This window comes from Aquila chrysaetos, chromosome 12 (assembly GCF_900496995.4).
Source record: "Aquila chrysaetos chrysaetos chromosome 12, bAquChr1.4, whole genome shotgun sequence".
Lineage (NCBI taxonomy): Eukaryota > Metazoa > Chordata > Aves > Accipitriformes > Accipitridae > Aquila > Aquila chrysaetos.
In genome coordinates this window covers 29409179-29435115 of record NC_044015.1, presented here as the reverse complement: position 1 = coordinate 29435115, position 25937 = coordinate 29409179, and the positions used below count along the sequence as shown (strand labels likewise).

The 25937-nt window shown below is 35.4% G+C and overlaps 1 protein-coding gene across 2 annotated transcripts in view; it reads left to right on the top strand.

Annotated features, from left to right (window-relative positions):
• The window catches only part of MIGA1 (mitoguardin 1), a 44434-nt gene extending 19616 nt beyond the window's left edge, over positions 1-24818 (top strand). For both annotated transcript variants that reach the window (XM_030034006.2, XM_030034005.2), the window contains exons 8-16: positions 6379-6479; positions 16216-16334; positions 16517-16589; positions 16929-17015; positions 17139-17237; positions 17568-17702; positions 19151-19204; positions 21037-21153; positions 21481-24818. In XM_030034006.2, the coding sequence (XP_029889866.1) occupies positions 6379-6479; positions 16216-16334; positions 16517-16589; positions 16929-17015; positions 17139-17237; positions 17568-17702; positions 19151-19204; positions 21037-21153; positions 21481-21699 (1004 nt within the window). In that variant the 3' untranslated portion in view covers positions 21700-24818. The remainder of the gene's footprint in view (positions 1-6378; positions 6480-16215; positions 16335-16516; positions 16590-16928; positions 17016-17138; positions 17238-17567; positions 17703-19150; positions 19205-21036; positions 21154-21480) is intronic.
• Positions 24819-25937: the final 1119 nt, after the last annotated feature.

The following is a 25937-nucleotide window of genomic DNA, read 5'->3' as shown; positions in this document are numbered from 1 at the left end:
ACAGTGACACATAGTTTACACAAGATATACATCTCAAATCTGTTTCAGGATCATATGTCTGCATGAAGCAGAGAGTGAGAGCAGTAAACCAGAGAAGCGAACATATGCATACATTTATTTTCTGTTTACTAAGCTGATTTCTCAGCTGTCAGCACATATGATATGTTAGTTCAGGTTATAAAATACACGTTAGATGCTGCTTTATTTTCTTAAAATTCAGATTTCAGCAATCTAGCACCATGTGTGTTTACTCTGCCTCTTCTTTGACTTTTGAATTGCAGTTCCTCATGGTGAGGTCTTTCTATTTTGAGATTTTGGTTTTACGATAAATTGTGCCACAATGATTCAGGGACAGCTTTCACAGGTCGCATTCTCTATAACAAAATTATATTTCTAGCCTTTTGATAATTTCTTTGCTTAAAAAAATTTTGCAACTATCAGAAAATATTCCAATTCAGTTATCAAATTTATGGAAGAGTTGTTTAGCAGATTTAAATCTTGAAAGAATCATCTGATTTATCACCATGACGGAATATCAAAGCTATGTAATATTTCCTAATACTCTTGACTTATTTAACATACCTGTGTCTATAGATTACAGTAAGTAAATTATACTTAAATTCCTTTCTTAAGTATTTTTGATTTTTTACTTGGCAAGACTAAAATGATTATTTATGCACGAGCATTTTGTGCTGTCTTTACCTTTGCTAGATAAGCACATTCAAGGTGCTTAATTTTACTGTTTTAGAATATAACAGCAGTAGCCATGTTGTTTTGTTTTATACATCATTAAACATGTGGTGCTCAGCAGATAATATAACTTCATGTATCTTGAAGGTCTTAAAATAACCAAATTATTATAAACATCCCAGAAATTGCTATTATTTCTTTCCAAAATATGTGGAAAATCTCTTGAAGATTATAAGGTTATTTTAGGCAAGTTGCATCTTTTTCCAGATGACAAATATTGCAAATCAGTACATCGCAGTTTTCAGGTGGATTTTACTGCTTATGTGTGTAAGCTTAATGGATTGTACTATTCAATTTTTATATGCATTCTCTATTTATTTATATTTAAGCATGAAGAATCTATTACTGTCATCTATACACATGCTTGTAATTCAGCTTTTACGCAGCTGGACTCCTTTTGTCTTAATAATAACATCAAAGTAATAAATGCAGAACACAGTGTGAATGAAGAATATCTTGGGTTTTTTGCATAATGATAATTAGGTGAGCATCCAGTGTCTTGGAAAATGGCTTTTTTATACCTGTGTGAGAGTATTGTAGTGGAAGGCTTTTATGTGGACCTTTGAAGGTTATAGCTGTACTTGGAAACAATTATGAAAGCTCTGTTTCAGCTTTTACTGAGGAAGTAAGATTTGGCCTTCTATTTGCACAAAACCAGAAGATTATTCTGTGCATTAAAACTACTAAGGTATTTGTTAAAGATGTAATTTGGAGGCTCAGCAGTTAGCTCAGCCAAAGCTTACTTTGAAAAAGGTCTGAGTGTGCTAGGAGGAAAGTGAAATTGCAAATACTAAGTACTCAGTGCTGTCCTATACTGTTTTCCCCAGTTCCTTTCCATTAGACCACTGCTTTAGTTGCCGAGTTCCTAGTCAAATACTGGTGAGCAGAAGCTGTGTGTTCACAACAAGGGCCTGTGGGAGGTGTAAGCACATACTGACAGCCAGGCTGGATGATCCTACAGCACTGGAGTATCTTTTTGTTGGTTTGGTGGGGGTGGGAGGAGTTTTGGTTTGCTTTTTTTAAAGGAATCTGTCACTTCAGTTTGCATCAGAGCAATCCCAGCAAAGAACCATGAGACTTGTTTAACCTGTGATACATGCTGGTGTACGGGTAGAGTACAAGAGTTGGTCAGATATTTTTTAAAGACCCTGACCTGAAATACATTTTTATGCTGAAGTCAATAGCAGCTTTGTTTATATACAGTGAGGTGAGATACCTCCAGCTATAGGCACTTTCTTGAACCCAGGTATTTGTGTTATTGGAGAATGTAAACACAAATTTAACAATAGCTGTTAAATCCAGAATAGTCTGTGTGGACACCCTGCTCCATTCTTGGCTTGCCTTTTTTAACCTCTGGCTGTAAGACTCAGTCATCAGAAGGTGCCATCTGAAGGTTGGGATTGTTTTGTTTTTATAAATATGACATAAGTAAAATTCATTGCTTTCTGGGTGCATCCTGTAAGACTTCATGTAATACATTAGTAGCTACTTGGTAGGACTGATGACTTTTTAATGAATATTCAGTCAACACTCTCAGAGTTATGACTATTTATAAACGTAAATAAAGCTGCTTTTGGATGCTTCAGCAACAGTGGTGACAAACCACTGTGCTGCTTGTGACTAGCTAGAAGACTGTGACACATTCTCTTGAAACTGAATTATGTAGTAGTTCATGCTTCTACGCTCTCTGAACTTGATTATTGTAATTCATTTGTCTAGGCATGAAGCCACACATCTAAGGGGCCTAACTAGCACACAACACAGTGGCTGGCTGTGCAGTAGCCTGGCAGAATACTGGGACCCTGCTGCTCTTGGGGTACCCTGACTTTTCATAAGTGGATTCCTTTGCAGGGTTTTCTTCTCTTCAGAGTCTATCAAGTCTCTCCTTTCTCATCTTGCTTTCCTGCTCATGATGTATTACTGCACTAATGTTCCACTGAAGTGGGAGGGCTGGGGAGAATAGGCAACCGTGGCTTTAACGGTGACACTCAGAACTAAATTCCTTAACTCCTAGTGAGTTCTTTGCCAGTGGGTAAGTGCTTTCCTTTTTTAACTACTGCACGTAAGTGCCAAACTCACTTGCGAACTTATGCCTTGTTTCATTGAGGGTTGGAGGGAAGATAACATATAAACAGTTTTCAGAATTCTAAAACATTATGTGACTGTGAATACTCCCCAATTGAATGCTAAAAAACTAATTTGGATGGAGTTCCATCTCTAAGGTCAGATTTTGCTCTGAGAGCTTAGTGGGTTAGTTTTGTGGTCTGTCTTACTACATGAAGCTACCAGAGCAAAGACAAATAAATATTCTAGACTGGTAATCTGTGAATAGGTGTGAAAGTAGCTTTGTTCTGGTATGGGTTTTTTTTTTTGGTTGCTTATTTTCAAACAGATAGTTGTTTGCAAAATCTTACTAAGCTAGGATTTGTTTTGCAAGCTTTAGCAATACTCCATATTCTTCCATTTTTTAATACCCTTAATCTAACTTTAGAACCACATATGCATTTTAAGGCACTACAACCAAGAGTCTTGATGTGATACTGACAGCAGTAATTGCCTTCTGAAACTCTACTTCATCCTCTTTACAAATATAAATGAACCCAAAATAACTCCCTGGCTTCTCAAATAAGTAAAGTATATTTGAAGCTCACATACTCGCTAGTATTCCTTTCCTGAAGGTATTAGACTACATAAGAGCTAGGGATGACTGTATGAGCAGTTGCAGCCGCTGGTGGGTGGGTTCCTCGTGCAGCTGTTCATTCCCGGAGTCTCATTGTGCTGCTGTCGCTTTTTTTTTTCATGTTCTTGTGTCTAAGAATGTTCTCCTGGTACTTGCATGGTATGTACTCCAGCTGTAACTTGATTTTCACCCTAATGTTTTCATAATAGTGTGCTCTCTGCACAGTGTGGGTATTGATAAGCACCTGCTTGGCTAAGGGTATTTTAGGGTATTAGGATGGTAGTGGCCAGAAAGTCAAAAATAGCTGTCAAGGCTGTTTTGTTTTCTTTGGGGAAGCTGTGCTTTGTGTGCACATACCACTAGCCAAAGGCATTATTTCACTCGGCATTACTAGCCTTTTTTTAATCAATTTTTTTGTCATAACGTGCAAATTTTGTGCCTTTTTTTTGTGGTAGTGAGAATTTTCTTTGAGTGAAAACACAGATATTCCATATTCAACTAACATGTTAAAAACGTACTGGCTAGGTGACAGTTTTAGGCCCATATTAGAAAACTTGGAATTATGACTTCTTCAGCAAATATAGATGTATTCAAAATCTTATTATCTCCAGAGATTCATGTAATCTGTAGCAGGCTGAATGCAAACTCTACAGAAGAACCCCTGATTCTGTGGTATTCTGGGCTGGAAACTCTGTGGTTCCTTCATTTACACCAATTATTTTTTTACAGATATGCAGAATAAATTTTAGTTAAATAGCATTATTCCTATTTATATGTAATGAATCACATAGCCCAGTGTTAAATACTTCAGTGTCAGTTTGGGGATATGTTGTCACTGAGCTATAAACTCACATGTAACAGCAACAGTACAGTAATTATCAGATAATATTCAAAGTCTTTGAGTCTTCAGTAAGTGGTATAGTTGGGACTTTCCTGTGAGGGTGGTAGAGACGTTCTTGGATTATGAATAAGTTGATATATGAGACACTCTGACAGCTGCACTTTGTGTACATAAGACTTGGGTCCTTACCTTAACATCTTCACTAAAGCCATCAGTAAGATCTTTGTAAGTATGGCCCACACTTTACTTTCCAAGGAGTTTATAATTTGTATTGCTACTTGTGAATATAGCCGTTTACTTCTCATGAAGTAAGTGTTGCATGTTACCTACAGACCGGGACAATCAGGAAAATAATTTATTTGGATTGCACTTGAATCAGGTGCTAGAGGGCTTTTCTAACTGTGAGAAGTAGAAACTTTTGCTTTAATTGCAAATTTATTATGGAAAACAACTTACCCAAAAGGAGAGGTTCAGTGGAAAAATCTGCAACCAGGCTATACATCTCTGTACCACCCTATGTTTAACAGTATTATTGCAGTTTCAGCAACTGCTTATGTGAAAAAGTCATATTAGAAAAGCATTTAATGTAATATTAGAAGGTGATTAATGCAAATTATGAGCTAGAACTAAGAAGGAAACATGTTACCTGCCTACTTTTACCAGACCTCAAGCAAATGCTTTACAAACCACAGTTTGGTTTTCTGTTCCAGCTCTTCAGATTCCAGTATGTGATTGTTTCTCAACCAGCTTGGATGCTGCTGTACTTTTCCTCTTGGTTTTAAGAGGTCAAAAGAAAGAACAAACTATTAAGAATGATCTGAAAAAAATCATACACTTTCATATGAATATTGGTGAAGTTGTGATTATAAGTAGGAATCTGCCTAACTCAATCTAGTAAAATATTTGTCCAAACTTTTAATAATTTTTTCCCTCAGTGAATAGTCTCAAAGACAGATACTTATTGTTGTGTGCAATTTTTAAGCTGTCATTCCAAGTCCGTAACTAATAAAACCATAACAACCACCGAAATAATAGGTAAGTTATGTGGATTTGTAGCCTTTCAATTGATGAGTAAACCATTCCGGTATATTGGCACTTGGCCACTTTGCTATGTAATAGTGTTTTTTATGAAGTATTGCCATAGCAACAGATCTGGATGACATTGGGTAGCTGGTTGCTGCTGACTGTTGGAAATAAACCAGACTTTTAGCAACATGTGTAATGTCTGAAGGTAAAGTAACCCAAAATAAATGCCTGTGCTCTACTGAGAGCATAGTATGGGGCACATCAAGCCAAAGTCTGACTTACTGACTTATGAATTTAATCCTTCTGTGAAAGTGTTTCTGTACAGTGAAAACGAATCCACGTATGCTAGTAATATATGCAACAGTTGAAATCTGAGGAAAAAAATAAAGGAAAACTGAGAGAAACTGGATTGCAGATGATTTTAAGCAAAAAATATCAGTTCTTTTAAAGGCTTTAAGAATTCTAGTACTATAGGAATGGCTTCTGGATGTGTTATTTCTATGGAAAAGCTTTCTGGGGAAAGAGGATACAGTGAAGATTAAAAACTTCATTTGCTCTCCTGAAGAACCAGCAAGTGAAAAAAAGGCATGAGAAGTAGAAAATGAAACGAATTCAAATGAAGCCAAAACCTGTTTTTTATTAATGGACTTTTATTTAGAACAGTATTTCTTGGTTACTAAAATGCTGAGCATTTGTTATGTTGAGCATTTGTTATATAACACAGCCAAGTTAAAAACTTAACAGAGGGTTTAGATCAATATAGCAAAGTAATATCTTTAGATAGAGAGATCTTCAGAAGTCTATCAAAGAAAAGGCAAAACCCCTTGGGAAATATTTTTTCTTCCCTCTGTTCATTGCAGATGATGTTTGTAAGTCCACTTTAAAGACAGAAAAATGTGGTCACTATTATATATGTTAGTGGGTTATAGGAGAATTTGCTCTTATAGTAGTACAGTGTTGTGCCTTCTGAATGAAGTACTACATTAAAGTGTATATGAAACACACTTTCAAGACTTAAATGGAGTTTTCTGATAGTCTAATACTCAAGTTTTTGGTGGTTTTTTATTTTTTTATTTTAAAGATAAAAATACAGACGTTACTGTAAAGGATAATACAGATGATTTCTGCCTTCGAGATACATTAAGCATTGCATCAACGGACTCCTTTGTTTCCACAGCTGAGGTAAGACTCTTAAAGATTTCTTCTTTAAAGATTCATTCATCTACTTGAAAAGTGAACAGAAGAATCTTAATTTTTTTTCTAATTATTGTAAGCAAAATGTATTTCTCTTATGGGGAAAAAAAGAAGCTTTCCTTGCTTAGTTGTAAGCAGCTTCCTAGCAGTTCAAGTAATGAAGTTGGGATCAATTTGCTTATTATCTTTCTTTCTTTTTTTTTTTTTCTTTTGTGCACTGGCAGAATGTTTCCCCAACTCCTTCTAAAAAGAAGTTGCTTTTGAAAAATATTTCAGATTTTCATGAGTGAAGAAGCACAATCAGTTGAGGTTATGGTAGTTCCTTTCACCATGAATTGCATTTTTCTATTCTTTTTTTTTTTTCCCTATTCCCTTACCATGATATAAAGATGTGTGAAGAAGACTTTTTCTTTTTTGGAGTTGGGGTTTTTTTGGAGAGGAAATTACTAGAAATTGACAGCTACCTATTTTAGTACATTCCATGCACAATATAATACCCTTCATCTAACTTTCCCTAATCTTCTTGGATAAGACCACAAAGGATACATGAAGAAATAATCTTTGGATAACAGGGCATTGTTTATTAGCTGAAATCTGCTACAGCTCCCTTGAAGTATTTGAAATAATTTTATATACAGCAACACACTTATTTAAATGAGGAATATGTCCTTTTATAGTCTCTCAGGAGCTGCAGTGATCTTGAATAGCACTCTTTTCCAAATTACAGGAAAGAGAATTGGTCTCAATAGATACATTCTGTGTTAGATATTGCTATCATATTTGCACTACAACTAAGCTACTAAACTCAGACAGTTGTAAAAAGAGAGAATTGCATACACGTTCTTTGCAATTATCATTTTGACTGTCTATTGTATGGTTTGTTTTTCTAGAACACAATTACCTTGATTTAGTAATTCACATGAAATTGTGATGGTATGCCTAGCATTCATTCCTAACAAAGTTTGTGTCTGTAGAGACTGGTTACCCTTTCCTGTAATTTGGGCAAGATCACAATTCAAGCTTGCTTCAACTCTATCAGCTCTTGAGAGGAGCTGTAAACCATTATAGTTTGTACACTTTTTATCTCCCCACCCCCGGCATGAACTTTCCTAGTGTTTTTGCAAGTATGTGAGGATGGGAACAATCCATTATGCTCATTTGTGTTGTCTGGCTTTAAAAAAAAACAACCACCAAACCAAAAAAACCACAACAAACAACAACAACAACAACAACAAAAAACCAAACCCCAAAAACACAAACCTCGCGATGTATCACCTCAGTGGAATAACCATCCTATCCAGAAGCTAAATGTCTCAGTATTTGCCAAAGAAATGTTTGGGTCAAACTTGGCGATGGAATTGTCTTTACATATCCTGAAAATATTCTCCCCATTTTGATACCTCAAAGCCACTTCTGTCAACTCTTTCTTCCAGAATGAAGTTATGAAGATTTCCTCTTCCTTTCCAGCTGTTCTAGCCTTTGCCAATAGAACAAGCTCTCTGATGTCCTTTCTCAGATTTTATTGAAGAATTTATTAAAATTCTCAGCTGATGAAACGAGTCCTGAAGATTAACAAAGCCATAAACAACTTGCAGTTTGGTGTTCAAACCAGAACACCATCAAAATTCTGGATTAAATATGAGCCACTAGGCTTAAACTACAGGGCCAGTTAGCTCTCTAGTAGTAGCTACTGGGACATCATTGTGTGGTGCAGGTAAAATAAAGCTGTGAATTGGTCTTCTCTTATGAATATAGCTTTACCTTGAGGTAAAGTTTTGTCCATCCTCTGAGGGGAAAAATGCTTTAAATTAGTACTGCAAACAACGATGGCAATGAGAATAACTACTTCCCAGTATATTTCAGCTATTAGTAGAGAATGGTAATCACTTTGATGTAACTGGATTAGAATTGACATACCAGATTTTTTTATTCTAGATATGATGATGTCAGGTAGCAGCTTCTTGCTTATATACTTCTTCCATTTTTTTCTTTCTTGCACTTGCATAAAAGTGGAGTGTTTCAGGCTAAGAAGTCTGAGGCTTTTCCGGCTTTGGATTTGTCTCAGCTAATGGGCAAATAGGTAGTTCTTTCATCCTGTGTTCCCTGATTGCAATTTTAGTAACTGTCCTAAACTGTGTGTGTTGATAGAAATGTTTGGCAAAGTTTTAAAATCTGAAATTCATCTATGTGTGTATACTCCTGTGTCATTTTTGCCCTACAGGAATCATTAGTGATTTCACCTTCTGGGAAATTACAAAGTAGCAGCATATTTTGTGGTCACATCATGCTACAAGCTGTATGTTGACAGTTATTCATCTTCCTTCTACGTTGCATCCTGTCCCAAGGAGAAGGACTAAGTATTTTGTGTGACTGTGGTTTTAGAGACTAGAAGCTATTTTCATGTTTCAGTGCTGACACACAATCAAGTCAAATTTAATTCACTGCCCTCAGGAGAGGTAACAGCAAAGATACAGGGAATCCTAAAACAAGGCATCCGTAGATGTTTTGATGGAAATAGACAGGGATATGGCTTAGGAGGCAACAAGAATGTTGTGCTGTGTTATGTTAGGAGAATGCATAGGAAGATGGCCTTCAAGAAAAGAACTGTACAAAACTGGGACAGTTGGCAGAGTTTAAATCACATGCCCTTTTGATGAGCTCTACAGGATAGCAGTAGGGTATGTGAAAACTTCATCTTGGGTATGGCTGATAATCAAGAGGATGCTGAGGATCGTGCACTTGATGACTTCTCATACAGAATTGTGCCAGTCTGGACACCTACAATGCACATGTGCCCAAATCCCTATAAAGATGATTTAGACAGCCAGTTGCCATCCCCAAGCCCAGACAGACTTCTCTTCCTAAACACACGTAGGTACTGAGAAGCACTGCAGAAGGGATGGTTAGCACAACCATTTGGCCTAATTAAGTTATTGATACTATATACTGTGATAAATAATGGTATTTTCTTCCCCATTTGAGACTGTCTGCCATCGGCTTGTGTTTATGAGGGTTAGTATCCTTTTTTCTTGCTATCTCACTTACTGCGTGATCAAAATAACTACCACCTTTGGCAAGAATACAACAGTGAGTGTGCCAGACAAAGGTCTCCACCCTCTCTTTCCTGGCTTCTTTTCCATCTTTCCAATAGAAGCTCTTTCCTGCTCTCCCTGACAGTGAGCTTCGTTGCTGCCTCTCCATTGTCAGTGCACATGCATTTATCATGTCTTACTTTTGTAGCTTGACTAAAACTGAATCTGTAGTTCTATTATCAAATAAACTTTGCGTTCTTTATTAAAATGTTAACTCAGTCCAAAGCTTAGGAGATTTTTCAGACTTATGAATAAAGCCTTAGCTCCTCTTTTTTTATCAGTAATTCCTTTACTAAGGTTGTTGTTTTTCTCTGTTCAAATCTTTTAAAACAAAAGAGTGCAGAAAGGAGCAGGCTTTGATAACAGGGAAAGAACACCAGTTTCCATATGCCTGTAATTATTAGTATATGGCACCAAAATCTTCAAAGTGACTGAAATTGAATTTTAGATTCAGAAAGTGCTCAAAAAGAGTCCTGTCACTGAAAGGTAGGGTTACCTTTTTCATGGTTTCCAGATAGATGTTTTATTCCTTTCCTGAAATGGGGAATGCCAGAGTGAATAATGTTGGCAAGTAATAGTAAGGTGTATTCCTACGGCATTTATAAGTGAGATGTTTGATTTGGTTTTATTCTTGTTTCATCACAAAAATCAGAGACGTGCCCTCCTGTGTTCTGACTGCCTTCAGAAGTGTGACCATAATCACTAATCTGATCTTCTCAGGCCCTATTATTCTCATCCCGTCACTTCCTCCATGCTCATGTCATCTGCCAGTTTGATGTGGGTTATTGTCTTACTTCAAAAACAAATGTAGTACTGCAGTCCTGTAGTCTAGCATGCCCTGGGTAGCAAACTGTAAGGAGCTCTCTATTCTAACAACTTTAATGAGGTGTGGAGGTGCCTCATATTTATAGTCTTAAGACGTGGAGAAAGAGAGGAAAGAATTAGTCCCTGAAGTCTTTCATTCTGCTAACAGTAATACTATTTCTTTGAAGAACCTGTACCTGAAATGCCACTAACCACTGCCTACTACTTTGGGCAAACTCAAAAGATTTCATGGTGTCCAGTGAAGCATGATATCCAGTAATAAAGCTTGTCTATTCATATCATCAGCAGAAGCTTTCCACCTCCCTGTAAATGTTGGTGGTGGTGTAGGCAACAGAAAACTTATGTTCCACTTTGAGAAACGCCTCCCGTTCCTATGTCCTTTCTAACAAATTCCTCAAACTTCATGCTTCATTTGTGTTGGTTTGGGGTTTTTTTCCATTATTTGTCTTTTGCGTCCTAATAGATGTAGCCCCAGTAAAAAAGATTCCATTGTGGGGAAAAGTTTTCCATGTAGTAAGGAAGAGTGGTCAATGGGAACCAGATTCCTTTGATTCCCTCCAAGGACAACTGTGGTTGCTTGCTGTATGGCTATGAATAGGAAAACTTAGTCCAACAAGTCATTAAATGGTGTTCTAAAAGCTTTAAAAATAATAATAAAAAAATTTAAAAATCTGTCTTCTAACAGAAACCACCTTAGCTGTGTATGGTATTTGCATAGTATATTGAATGTTTTCATTTCTAGGACAAGGAGGAGTTTCATCTAATAGCCAGTGTGTTCCAGTACACTGACTGCTCATACTATACAGTTTTTAATTCTTAGAAAATACATGTAACATTTGTAACAAAAATCCCATATTAGCACTGAACTAATTTTTGTACCATAATACCTCCATGTAGGTATTATGTAGGCAAAAGCCTATGTACCAGACACAGCACAACCTAGGTTTATTCCTCCTGGCAAGGAGTAGTACTACCACTGATGCACACAACATAGTGAATTCACATTCTTCATTATGCTTGAAATTAATGAAGTTACAGCAATAATTCAGATAAAATCATGTTCTGAATGTGTTTTCCTCAAAGAAAATGTATTAGATGTCTTGTAACATATACAAGTATAGAAGGAGTTCCTGAAAATACATGAACTTCCTGCTTTCTTCCAGATATTAAGAAGAACGCACCACTTCATCATTTCAGTTTATTGAAGTACCATCTCAAATGTTTTAGTTAGTAATCACCATCACATCTTCCAACTCCCAAAACATGTTTCACACTCATCCTGCAGCTACTTATGTTTTTTGAAAAAAAAAAAAAATCTTTTAAGAGGTAAAGATATCTGGAGAAAGAGATCATCATCATCATCATTTAATATAGGATAAGCATAGTTTCTCAGAATGTTAATGAATGCTGACTATGCGAGTAAATTGACCTTTTTATTAGGGGGAGGAAGCAAGAATTCCTAAAAGGTCTAACATTGTATATTTTTGTTACATTCATGTAGGTGGTTATTTTGGTAGTCAACAAGGTCTTGATGCACAGCTGAGAATTTTTTCTATTTATTAAGAAACAACTTGTGGGTAGCAAATAAGAGTACTTAGTCTGTTCATTAGACCAAAGCTGTCAGGGAATCCCAGGCTTAAAAACTATTGCAAGTTCCAGAGGTTTGATGCTTTACAACAATGGTTTCAGCATCTCCTTACTAGTAGATGCAGCCATAAAGTTGAACTGTCCAGCAAAAACTGATTAGTGTCTGAACAGAAATGATCCATGTTGTAATCTTCAGAGGCTGCTTTACAGTGCTGTGTGTAGAGACGCAAGTTGTTACTACAGGCTTTGGAGTTTTGAAGATGTACGTGTTATTTCAACGTTAATGAAGTTAGGTATTCACTGCAGGTCATCATAAGTGTCCTGTGCAGTGATCACCAACAATAACTATCTCTTTCTTGAGCCTCGAATGGATAGAAGTAAAGCATTACAAGATTACATAGCTGCTATAGGGTAATTCATATCTTCATCTCTTCTTTGCATTTTCATATTCTTCTTCATGTAACCTCACATGATACTGAGGAAATAGCAGACATTTAGAGGCTGGCATGTCAGATCCATCATCACAAGCCTCAGTGTTACTCACAACTACCAGCACTTTTGGTAGCTGTTCATGGAGTACTTTTTCATCCTTGGTGTGTTAAGAGTTTCAAAATGGCAGTGGCTGTGCAAAGAAGTGTTCACTACAGATTGGCAAGAAAGGACTCAAGGAGCTTTCCGGAGTCCAACTTAACCTGTGATGACAAGATGTGGGATGCTGGGGCTTTCTGCTAACTTCTGATAAATACTGAACCACTGTTGGGGAAAGTTATGCAGTGTATAGGGATACATAGTGGGGTAAAAAGCAGGTACCTGAATACCCATCATGAATCCATGCCAATTCATGTAAGGTAGTTATAGTGAGACATTTCATTTAAAACTAAACTTTCTCCACCTTTGTCCTCAATGTAACAAGTCCTTGGAGACTTTTAAAACAAAGGGTTGATTTTTCTTTTGATGTCAGCTTGGGAAGTTCTTACTAGAAAATGTTGTATGCTCTGCATGTTGTTAAACATTGTATATGATTTGTCCATTCTTCTAACAGCTGAACTCTGCTATGTTTGAAATGTGGATGTGAGTTCAGAGCATCTTCAACTAATTTTATTTTGAACCAGGATGTTTATATAGGCAAGCTTTCACCTTATTTCATATCAAAAAGAATGGCCATTCCTGAATGTTTGCAAGACTGTTTAAAATACAATACTGTATGTTACATATCTATATATTGTTTATATAGCTACATATAAAATATTTCTATATAAATATATTTTTAAATACTAGAAAGCATCAAAAGAAAATCCATGGTGGCTCCAGGAGCATTACAGTGCAGCTTCAGAGCTTGTCTGGAAATCACCGTTTCTAGTTACTTAGAGATCGTTCTAGTTTCTGGTTTTCAGTTTGTTTTGTTTTTTTTCCCTCTCCTCTTCTTGTAAGCTAAGAGAAATCAGTGACAGAGGAATTTGCACCCCCTTTCCAAGAGTTACTGGTTGGAACTAACTACAGTCTGTAATCAAAACCATCTTCTCAGCAGAAGAATAGTTATACCCTTCTCTCCTGCTTAGTAGCCAGTCGATTTAACTGCTTTCTTCATTTGAGCTCAATAATACTCATTACAACAGTAACACAGCTATTTTATTTCATCTGCTAGCATGAGAGGAATTTTAAAAACAAACGAACAAACAAACAACTAAATATAATCAAGGGCCTCACCCAACTCCCAGGTACCAGATTCTATGCTAATTTTTAACCACAAAGGCTATGATCAGACATCTTCATGTGCTAAAGATGTTATCATCTCAGGCTTGCTGGCAGCAGATGGAGATTACCTGGATCTAACTGTAGAAATTATATGAGTCCTAATTCAGTCACAGTCAGTCAGTTTGCCTAAATATCTGAAGAACAGGATTTGCCTGAAGTTCACTAGAGAAAACTAATATAATCCCTTTTACCACAGAAATTATAACCTCCAAGAGAGGCGCAGCTGTTTACAAAGTGCATATGTGTTCACAACCTATTTCTTCTCATGCTTTGCAAATGAAATAAAGTAAATGGAATGTTTTATGGCTTCAGTAATAGCTGGATCAGGTAAGAAATAAATTAGTATACTTATTTGTGTTCTGGTTTGGTCTTTATTTCAGAAAACATGTATGTATTGTTCCACAGTTAATACTTTCTTAACCATAATGTAGAACCACAAATTCTGGAGTAAAGATTTTTCACTTTTTCTTATTTATACCTGTTCTAACTATTATACTGTGTATACATGTGCATATATGTGTGTGTGTGTCTGTATGTATATTGATTTTTTTATATCTGAAAGAAATTAATATACTCCAGTTTCTTCCAGTTGGTTAAATTATTGCTTCCTATATATTTTCACATATATTTTCAATTAAAAGCTGTGTGGCTTCCTTTGTTTAATAAGAATGTAAATTTTCAGGTGGGCTTTTTGAATTAGTGAATCCAAAACACTGTTTGGTGCTGTAATTAATATTGTTAAATTGGAATAAAATCTTTGGTCTTAATAGCTGTAAATATTTTTTTCGGAAGTCAGCTTTTTCTACTCTGTTCTTCCAAGTAAAACAACTGATAAACAAATATGTACTTTTAAAATGGAAATACTTTCAAGGTAGATGAATTCTGAAAGTATACATTACTCATTTAAGTATGACATTTTGTTGACCTTAAAACTTTTATTCCTTCACTTATTGCCTAGCTATCGTCTCATCCCTTGAGTCTCAATTCGAGAACTCTATAGAAATCTGTATAGGAATACAGATTTGATTTTCTTTTTTTACCCAAACAAATCAATTTCAAATGGGACCTGACAATTTTATGAAAGGAATTGTATGTATTTACTTACAGTAAAAGGATACTGGTATGAGTGATTCAAAAAATCAGTGTAAGTTCCAGCAAATATATACCATCTAACAATGTGTAATGCTTGTCAGAACACCAATTCTGTACTGAAATCTCTGTAACTTATTCATGGGCTTAAATGTTTTTATGGACAAAAATAGGTATTGGCACGTGCTTGTATTCTTCCCTTTAGCAGACAAGCCTTCTTGGCCAAACTCTTGTTGCCATAATTGGCTCAACAAAGTCTGTGGAGAAGATATACTTCTTAATGTCTTTATGAAGTCTCATGCCAGCACTTGCCTGTATATCCTCATTGATAGGAAGAATTTTCAGCATATATTTATTTGAAAATTTTAATGGAAGCTTAACATAAAGTTATATTTTAATCTGATTTTTTTTTAATCTTTCTAAGTTATAGGGTAACTATATAGTTCAATTACTGTGAGAATTATTTTTTAAAGATGCTTCTAGGCTCTGTTTTTATAGCCTAGAAGCACAGGTTTGTTTCCCACACACAGGATATTAAAAAAAAAAAAAAAAAGGATTTTTTAAAAAAAAAAGGTTATAATTCATTTTCTGGTCATTAACTAACCTGAAGGATCTGTAAGCCTCTGATTTTTTATTTTGGATCATTAATAATACGATGTAATGTTTGTAGTGGAAATTGTAGCTAGCCATTGTTTTGTGGATTAAATATGATATCCTGTAAACAGGAGTTCTTTGTATTATTTATGTGCTTTGATTTCTTAATCTGTTTTTGTTTTTTCTTGCTCTAAAAATGTCTATGAGTTCACGTTAATTTATCTGATAACCACAGAATTAAAACTGTCACTAATGAAAACCTTTTTGGGAGCCTGTAGTAGAATGCTGGATGCTCATGCTTCATACAATATGCTTTGGTAACTAGCAGACATATTTACCAGCGAAACAAAAACAGGGGTGGGAGGACGTTACTATTTCCAGCTTCCTAAAGATTTGCATGATGCAATCATTCTGTACTTTGTGTCCTGACAATTATTTTTTTTTAACAGCTTTGAGACCCATTATATTTAACTAGGCAAATTAACAACTTGACTAGGTAAATTAAAAACAAAACTAAGCTGCCTCGATTTTGTTAATTAAACTTTTGAAACTTGAAACCTGAAACTGTAGCTTGCAGATTTTAAAACTTACAAAGTAACAGTCTTGTTAATAGTTTGGTGTTTCTCTTCTGTCTACTAGTTGAGTGTTGCCCCTTTGTTTTAAGCAGATGCAGAAGAGGATACATCTTTCAGTAGAGTATCAGGAAAACTAATTTGTTTTATCTTTACAAAAATTATGTTAGCAAGCTCTTTAATGAACTTCAAAAAAATTTTTTTTTTCAGCTTGCAGAACACAGAGAGATTCGTAATACCTATGGTCTAGATTCCCTTTGCCATTGCCCATTGTATGAAGAAGCTATGCACTTAGCAGAAGAAGGGAAAATTTATTCACGAGTGTTAAGGTATTGATTTATGTCTACTTAATCATTTGCAAGAAAAGCAAGAATTAAAGTCAAATATTCTATATAGAACTCATTTTTTAGAAGTTACTTGTACTAGGTATTTTTCCTAGGAATTAGACTAAGTTGAATTTTCTTGTGCTTCTTTCTTTAATGGTCTTTGAAAACTTTTCTGTTTTATATAGGACTGAAATGTTTGAATGTCTAGGAGACAGTGACTTCCTTGCTAAACTTCATTGTATTCGACAAGCTTTTCAGGTAAATAGTAAAGGAGAGTGATCTGTCTGTCTGTCTTGTTAAGCCTAAAGTATGTGGCATTGAAACTATCAATGCACTATCTGTGCAAGCATTTTTATAACATATTCTGTAATTAAATATTTTCTTGTTGCTTTTACATTTCTATAATTCTAAAATGGGACGTATTTGCAGAGGAGTCCCAATTTTGTGATTAGCTTTGGAACCTTTGCACCAAAGGCTTATTAGGAGCTTGCCTACTCTACTAGTGGTTATAATTATATTAAATTTGATTGAGGTATTTAAGGTCACTTAGTATAACCTGTGAATTAATATGTCTATATTTTCTGAAACCTTTTCTAGATAATTCTTTCAGAAACAGCAAACAGAATATTTCTTGCTGAAAGTGGAAGAAAAATTTTGTCTGCTTTAATTGTGAGAGCACGAAAGGTAAGAGCCTTTTTAAAGTAATGTTTTATTGTTAATGTAACTTCTACCAGAATTCACTTTCCAGTGTAAATAAACCACCTCTCTTGTTAAGTTTCCTTGATACTCATTGCTTTTACTTTACAGAATCCAAAGAAATTTGAAGATGTCTTTGATGAAATGATATATTTTTTGGAACAAACAGATCACTGGGATAATACTGAAATGGAACTTGCTGCTAGAGGAGTGAGTCTGAATTTCTAAAAAGTGCTTTTACCCTTAATTATGCAAACCATAGCATCTAAAAATAAATTTTTACAGTTCAGAACTGTGGGAAAGGCAACTCTCTTTTGTTTACATTGCTGATTTAGAGAAATGGCATCCCCCACTGCAGTTTAGCACCAGAAAGCATGTAATACTTTTTTTAACTTCTCCTTTACTGCCAAAGTATCTTTAATATTCATTAAAAACAATTATAAATCTGCATGTTAATACAGAGTTAGAATACGGTGCATGCTGAATTCTACTGCTGAAAGAGAAACTAGGTAACTTAGATCATGTTCTGATTTAATATAGGTGAAAAACCTGAATTTTTATGATGTTGTTCTGGACTTCATATTAATGGATTCATTTGAAGATTTAGAAAATCCGCCAATATCTATACAGAATGTAGTAAATAACCGCTGGCTAAATTCCTCTTTTAAAGAAACAGTAAGTATTTATGTGTAATTTTCATAATCATTATTCTGTAGTATGTTACAGTAAGTAGATGGTATGATCAGTATAACATTGGTGTGAACATTCTGATATAAAATTTCTCTATATGCCAAAACTGTTTTTCTGGCGCTCTGTGCTTTGTATTCTTAAAGCACGATGTAAAAATGAGAATAAAACCAACAACTGCAGGATAAAGACTGTGTATATTGTCTTGATAATAGCATTCATTTTGAAGCAAAGAAACTACACCGTCCTTCACCGTAAAGTCTAATTCAGCTTCCAATATGACTGAATATGGACCTGAAATATACCTCAGAAAAAATAAACAGATTGTATTATCAGGTTTTTCATAATAGCAATTTAAAAGCTACAAGTCTGAGCCCAAAATATGTAGAATGATTGAATATACTGGAGAAAATATTTAACTTGTCCTGCAAAAATGAGTTTTCTCTGAGGAGGTAGAATTTTAGAAGGGAAGTTTCTGTTAGCCACATCTTAAATATTAGATACAGTTTTTGGTTCATACAGCAGAGATTTAGCAATAAGACACAAAGTTGCAAGCAAACAAAAGTAAGTTAATACAATACAGGCATTCAGATGTTGATAACATTTCACGCTTTTTCAGATGTGCCTGTTTATTTATCAGATAGATCTCATCCCTCTGTTACAGACATGCAGGCTACTGCCATGGTCAGCTGGTAGAGATACTACTGTCATTTCATCCCTTTATATCTATAAACTGCCAGTTTTCCTTTTATTTTTGTCTTTCAATTGAAATAGTCCCTCTAGAGGAAAAGGTAACACGCATATATTTATTTTTGTAATTATGTGGTAAAATTGGGTTTTGTCGGTAGTAAATTATCTTGCAGTACTGAAGGAGAATCAGATGAGGATAGTTACAAGCTATGAGAGGAAAGAGCCTAGTACTGATACCGGTATATTGTATTTCACAGGTCCATATTTGGACAAAACTCCTTAGCTGAATCTGAAGCTATTGCAAGAATGTTTTTGCTAAAATGAAAAAAGACATTTCAAATGTGTTCACATGCTACTTAATATCTAAAATAGTTACTTATGTCTGAGGACACACTTTGGTATTGAGAGACTGGTCCTCAATTAAACCCAGTGAATGTTGCTAACTGTTGCAACTGTAAAATCTGTCAAGGATGGCAAATTACATTTGAATTAAACTAAAGAAAATGCTGCAAAGATCTGAAAACAACAAATATGAACTACATATAAAATTAGTTATTTGTATCAGCTGATATTTTATAGTTTTAAACTTCGTGTTATCACAAGATTGAAACTGAAGAAAATACAAATCCTCAAAATATAGAAATACAGTATTCTGCAGATCACTTCTTTTGCGATGAAAAATAATTTCTCTTATAGTGAAGTTACGTAGGGTTTGGGGCTTTTTTTTTTTTTTTTTTTACATTTAGGCTGTGGCTTCAAGCTGTTGGTCAGTACTGAAGCAGAAAAGACAGCAAATGAAGGTAAGTTGCCTTCCAAATTATGTGGACCAAAGTTACTGATCGTCTCCAAAGAATTTGAAGTTCTGTTCTGTAGCTTTGGCAAAATGAATTACAGATCAACCCTTAATCCTGTAGACATGTCAGTTTAGCCAAGAGGCTGCCAATTGTAGAAGTTTAGCTCGTGGAGCCCTAATATCAGTTTTTTAGCAAAAAGTCTTAGCTGAAAGATTTTCAACCTAGTTTAGGTCTAGTCAACAGTGGTGACAGTAATTTCTCTGACTTATGGCCCCACACATGTACCTTGGATTCTTGCAGACCAAGGCCATTAATCTTGTATCTCGCCTGCTTATGCTAGGATTCTCAACCCCATCTCCCTGCATCATCTCCACAGCTAAATAAAATTCAGTCTTGTCCCTTTACCTACCTGAAGTATCATCTTCCTCGCCAGCAGCAAGAACTCTGTTGCAGCCTCCCTCAGCCCCCTTCTGCATCCTGACCTCTCAGTGAAGGAACTCTACAGATTTTGAAGTAGAGCTCCTCTGCACCAGCAGCTCCTTACTTCCACCTTTAGAGGATTTTGTTAGACCTAGGAAGCAGATGCCCCATCTCTGTAATAGCCAGTCCAAAAGCAGAGTTGGGGCTTGCTACAGGACATCCATAGCCATTAGAAGTGGTTTTGCATACCGCAGGTGAGGAATCTCTGCTCAAGTGATTGGTACTGACACTTTTTTCTGATTCTAAGAATAGCTATTTGCGTGACTCCTAACTGCTAAAGACATATTTCATTGTAAAAAAAGTTGCTTCCAATGGCAGTTGGTATTTTGTAAAAGGTTCTCAGCTACCATTACGTCTTCAGATTTGAGATGTTACATCCCTTTGTCAGTATGGTTGGGAATTTTATATAAATAGACCTTTTCTACACTAGTTTTATATAAAGGGTTTATATCTCCAAAATAGATGTTACAGTAACCTATTATTTTCATCTCTATTTCAATGCACAACTGCCTTACTCTGTAGTTCCTTTGTATACTGAAGTCTCAATATTTATAAGTTTGTAAATGTGTGAGTAACTTTACTCCTTGGGACTAGTTTCATCAGTGCTGCTGGAGTCATTCAAAAGTGGATCAAGTTAAGCACCATGGAAGTCTTTGTGAGGGAAAGACTAACTGTGCCACAAGGAATTTGATGAACTTAAATTTACTTATGGACAGTTCTTTATGTGGTATTCTATCTTTTAATTTATGATTAATTTCTATTTTTATTATTTTATACATTAATTGATGTTGTAAAATAATAAATATATGTTTATGAGTATATAAAATAAACTGTACGTTCATATATGATATATAAATTCATACTATATTATATTTTATGAGTGCCTGTAGGTTGTAAAAGTAACAACAGGATGGACATTCACGGATATTTTGTTTTTTCTTTAGACTTAAAGATGGATTCTTATAAGGTGTAGTTCTTTTCCATTCGGAACTGTGCAGTTTGCTTACTTTTTTGAAAGTTTCAGCTCTACACAGTGTATAAGGGCTCAGACAGGAATAACTGAATAAAATTATCTGATCTGTCTTACGGGAGTCAGATAGATTGTTCATGATCTTTTGGGGATTATGCCTATTAATCTTAAAATGTTTAAAATACAAAGTACCACTGAAGTAAAAACCCTTTCTAAAAAAATCATGACATTTGTTTAGTGCAGTTGCCCTATAACTTAAAGGAGTTCAAGTTACCACAGCCCTGAAGTAGTAGGTGTTTTAGGCTTTTCTGAAGACTTAATTTTATGTAATAAGAGATCTAAACTAAATTTACTGTGTAACATTTGTCTACAATTTTTACATCACTAGGTGCCTGATGGATTTTTTGCACATTTCTATGCTATATGTGAACATATCAGCCCTGTTTTGGCGTGGGGCTTTTTGGGTCCTAGAAATTCCCTTTATGATCTATGCTGCTTCTTCAAGGTTTGAAACTTTTTTTTTAATTACCACTTATCTTAATTTAAAAAAAAATAATCTTCCAGGTTAAAAGAAATTAGGATCTTATTTATAGGCATTCATTTGCATTTTCCTAAGATTAAGACTAACAGTAAGAAACCAAGAAAATATTAACTTTTTTTTAAGCCTAGAACTGTTTTGCAAAGTCTATTTTAGTGCACTTCTATCTTAGCACCAAAAGAATACATAAATGGATGTTTTTATGAAACGTGTAAAAGAAATAGCTAGCATTGCATTCTTTTTTTTCTTTTTGTAAGTGAATGGAAGTATTTCCTTTTTTTTTTTCCCCACTAGGATCAAGTGCTTTTCTTCCTCAAAGACATTTTTGATTTTGAAAAGGTGAGATACTCAACTATGGAGAGTTTGGCTGAAGATCTTATGCAATTATTAATTCGACACACTGAACTTTTAATGGCCTATCTTGGAGCAGATTCACTACGACATGTCAGTGCTTGCGTAAGTGGTCATGGGCATGTCATGACCAGTGGGCTCTTAGAAGCAAAAGTACAGTAAGCTTAAAATCCATGACAGATGAAATGTAGTGCACTTTGACGTACTCCTTCTCACCTTTCTAACGCCGAAGCTACCATTGCTGTTACTGAGCAAGCATCTGAAAATGTATCGTGTCGCTAAGCATGGAAGAGGACTCAGGGAGGTTAAATGTACATCTACGAAAAGAACTGGTGAGCATATTATTGTTTATACCTAAATTAAATTTGCAGCTCAGCTGTCACTGTATTTATACTTAATGTATCCCAAAGCTTTTTTCTGTAATATTTGGGTAAAGTTTATTTATGAAATACTGTACTTTTGCACAGATAATTTGTAAGTGAAGCTGATGGAGTTGTTTCCTTTAAAGGCTTATAGTACAAAATGTTCATTACAGAGCCTCCAAATCATTGTGTGTCTAGATCTAGGTGTTTTGACTGGGGTATCTGCAGTCTGATTCACGTGACACATGCAATAAAGTAATCACACTCACAGAACTGAACGCATTGCCACTGCCCTGAAATTACATTTGTGGGGGTGTAAGCAGTCATTTTGCACTGCAGTGTAATAGAGCGATGCAGGAAATACAGGCACCATTTGGGCAGGAATGACTTCCAGTATGCGTTTTTTACTTTATTTTGTTTTAAAATATCTAAACATCGTGAAGGTGTTCAAGAGCACTTATTTATATTCAAAAAGCTATGCTAGCTTCACCAATTAATTTAAAACTTTTACTTTTTCTAAAACTGCTACTACTTTATATGGTGGTGGTAAATAAAGTAATACCATTCTCAGTTCATTGCATTTCAAAATATATTTTTAAATGAGGATGTATGATGAGATTTGTTAATCATGAAACAGTATCAAAGGCAGTTTTTTATAATTAAAAGCATTTCCGTCTTCCTCCCTTCCTTGTAGGAAGTCAGGTGTCTAAGAGGAAATTTAAGCAATTGTGGCCATCTATGTGCAATGCAAAACTGTAGCTCAGGTTATGGAACCCTGAACTTTAGATGAAAGCACAGCACAATAAGAAGGCATGAGGGAACTTGCCATAACGTTTTTCCCTGTGATAGAGGTAATAAATAACTGATGATCTATAATCCTTGGATTTCTGTAAGGTGAAACAAAGTTTCATAGTTAGCTTAAGCTCTTAAACTACACTTACATATGCTTTGCCATACAAAGCCAGCCCACAAGAATCTATCCTGTGTCAAGTAATACAGAGTAAGTAATTAGAGAGTAATTCTAAATATTCAGATACTTGAGAAGCATGTTGTTAAAATCTAGCATATTGAAACAAACTTTGATTAGAAACATTTCAACTTTTGTTGCAAACACAACCCAAAATGATGATATTTGAAAAGGAGGGTCTGTGTAATTCCGTAGATTTTACTGGAGCTGACATTTTGCTCCTTTGTTGTACTCGTTTGATAAATACAAAAATGATGAAAATGTGTCATATGACTTGTGTGAAATGCCAACTGACTATAATTTATTTAAAAATATATATATATATATATATACTTCTATGTGTAATAAAACAGAAACTCCAAATGCTGCTGTTGGCCTATTTCCACTGTTCAAGTTGCTGAACTTGGCATCATGCTCCATGCTATAGTTTTTTCTCCGCAAAGTACGTCTTCGGTACTGGAATGTGAAGTTTTTTGACCCATCTCACTTAGCTTAAACACACTTATCTGCTCAAAAGCATCTGTATTTTGGCATCTTTTTGCAAGTCTATGAATGAAACTATATGGCACAGTAAGGTGTCTCATTGGGTTCAGAATCAATAGGAATAGCTGGAAATAGAAGTAACAGAGTAAATGGCGTATTCCACAGTAAATGCGCTGCCTGGAGGTTGCAATGTGTCAAAGGAAACTGTCTGCTGTGGTTTGTGTGGTCTAACAAAATGATATGAAGATAATTACACCTTAACATTCATCACAGAAAAACAGAAATGTACTTTTTCACAGAAGTGAATGTGTATTTAAGTGAGCAATTTTCATCTTATTTATAAAAAGCTCTTGAAGAAAGTGCAACAGCGTTGCACATGAGATTATAAATGTTTCCAGATAATTTAGAAGTCGATCTTCTGTCAAAACTGAAAGGATTTTTTTAAACAGACGAGTGAAAAAGGGCTAATGAAACAGCAAAATATTCAGAAAATGGGTAAGAACCTGATAATATCTGGCTTAAACAAATGTATCCCTTTAAAACAGGAGCACTTCCGTGCACTCGTAGAGCTCTCAAAAGTACATAGAATCAGGTTGGAAATTGAACTGGTGTATTTCCCATCCAAAATAAATAAGAGTTACAGTATCTGGTTGCTGTAAGATACCACCAACAAATATTTGATTCAGAAACAGTTAAGAAGGGAAGAAAGAAAGAGAGAGAGGAGGAGGAGGAAGGGAGAAAAAGAAAAAGAGCGAGGAACAGAGAAATGTGCAGGTGCATCTGGGTAGGCTTTTGATCTCCGCTGGGTCTTTTTGGACCTTTTCCCAAAAAGCATTCATATATTGTGTCCTTCCTAACGCCGGAGACAGAGCTATGAATTTCAATGGGAGATAGCTGTCTCCTTGTAAAACAGAACTGGAATCAGTGTGCTTATAACCCAAGGTTTATACACCTTAGCTAGAAGGTGTATAAAGAATATCTGTTGATAACCAGTCGTATGGCTTAAGAATTTCAAAAGTCCACCGTCGTCTTTGAAAACACAAGTGCCAGATCTGCACCAAAGCAATGATAGTATGATGCAATTCTACTTTCGTGAATTCATAATCAAAATCGGAATTTAGTTTATAATCTCTAAATTTTTAGTTTTGAATGCCACTTTCCATGCTAATAAGAACGAGCTAAATTTAAAAGCCATCCTCTTCTGCATAACTGTACTCCTAAGATCAGAAATGTTGACTGTGTAGGGATTATACAAGAATCAAATATTTATATCATTTGTAATTTAGTTGTAATAATAATCTCACTTTTAATGTGTTCTTAATGATTATTATACTTCACTTTTGTAGTCTTTGGTTTCTGTCAAACTAAATGTGTCAAATCAAGTGTCAAGAGTAAGCGTATTTGTGAACTTTCTATTGCCTAAATGAACTGCAGCTGTGTATATTAAATAAAATATTTCAGTGAAACAACTGTTGCTCATATAACTATCTAAAACTTGAATTTGCACAGTTCTTGAAATCTAATGCAAAATTATTTAATATGGCAGGAGTTTCGATACCAGTCATTCATCTTGAAATTGGAATTTGCTCCCTAAAATCCAACAAAAAACAACTACTACAAAATGTGTTATATACATGAAAAAAAATGGAATGGGAACAGCTTTTGAGCTGTCCCGTTTAAACTGATTTTGTCAACCTGTTTAATTTTGCTTCTATGAAATGGTCCGCAGCATTGGTAAATTTTCCACACATAGGCCAGTGGTCCACCAAAAAGCCAAACAGTGGTGTTTCTAGTCTTGGAAGGCAAAAAGCGATTCAGCCAGACACCTTAATAAATGAAGAAACCCCCAACCTAAGGATGGCTATCATGCCTTGGAGGCATGATGCAGGCAAAGTAGATGTAAGTGGTGTGACACGGGCAGCGGTTGGGCAGCTGGCGAGATCCCTGCCTATGGTACTAACCAGAATGGTGTAGTTGCGTCCCGCTCTCTATGCCAAGCTGTTATTTCTTTTCTTGGTTTTAGGGGACGAGCTTTTTCAGGATTGTTTCCAAACCAAACTGCTGTAGTGAGCTCCAGTCATGGAATAAGACTTCCTTTGTGGGGTAATATAAGTAATGAAATGTAAAACCTAAACTGTCTAATCCTTACTGCTGTAGAAGAACGATGTTGTATATGCTTTGATCTGCCCAAATTTGTTTTATCTGTTACATGTGTTCATCTGCTGAAAACGGTTGTTTTACCGAGAGTCGAAAGCCCTACCTTAACTGAAATCTTGTGCCTTTGCTTCAGAAACACTAGTGCAGCTTTTGTGAGGGTGGCACTGGGGGAAAGTTCCTGTGCTGTCCTTCAAAAGACAAACACGTTTTGTGTTTTAACTTTGACGGCCATTGTCCAGATTTGCAAAGCCTAAGGGGACGTGGTTATCGTCCTAATATTTATAATCCAGCTAAAAGTTAGGCTCCAGTGTAGCAGACACAAGTGAGATAGGAAAGAAAGAAAGTCCTGCCACTGGAGACCTTGCAACTGAGCTTGTAGGAAACAAGTCGTCTTTAAGCAGGAAAAGGAATGTATTGAGATGTAATAAAAC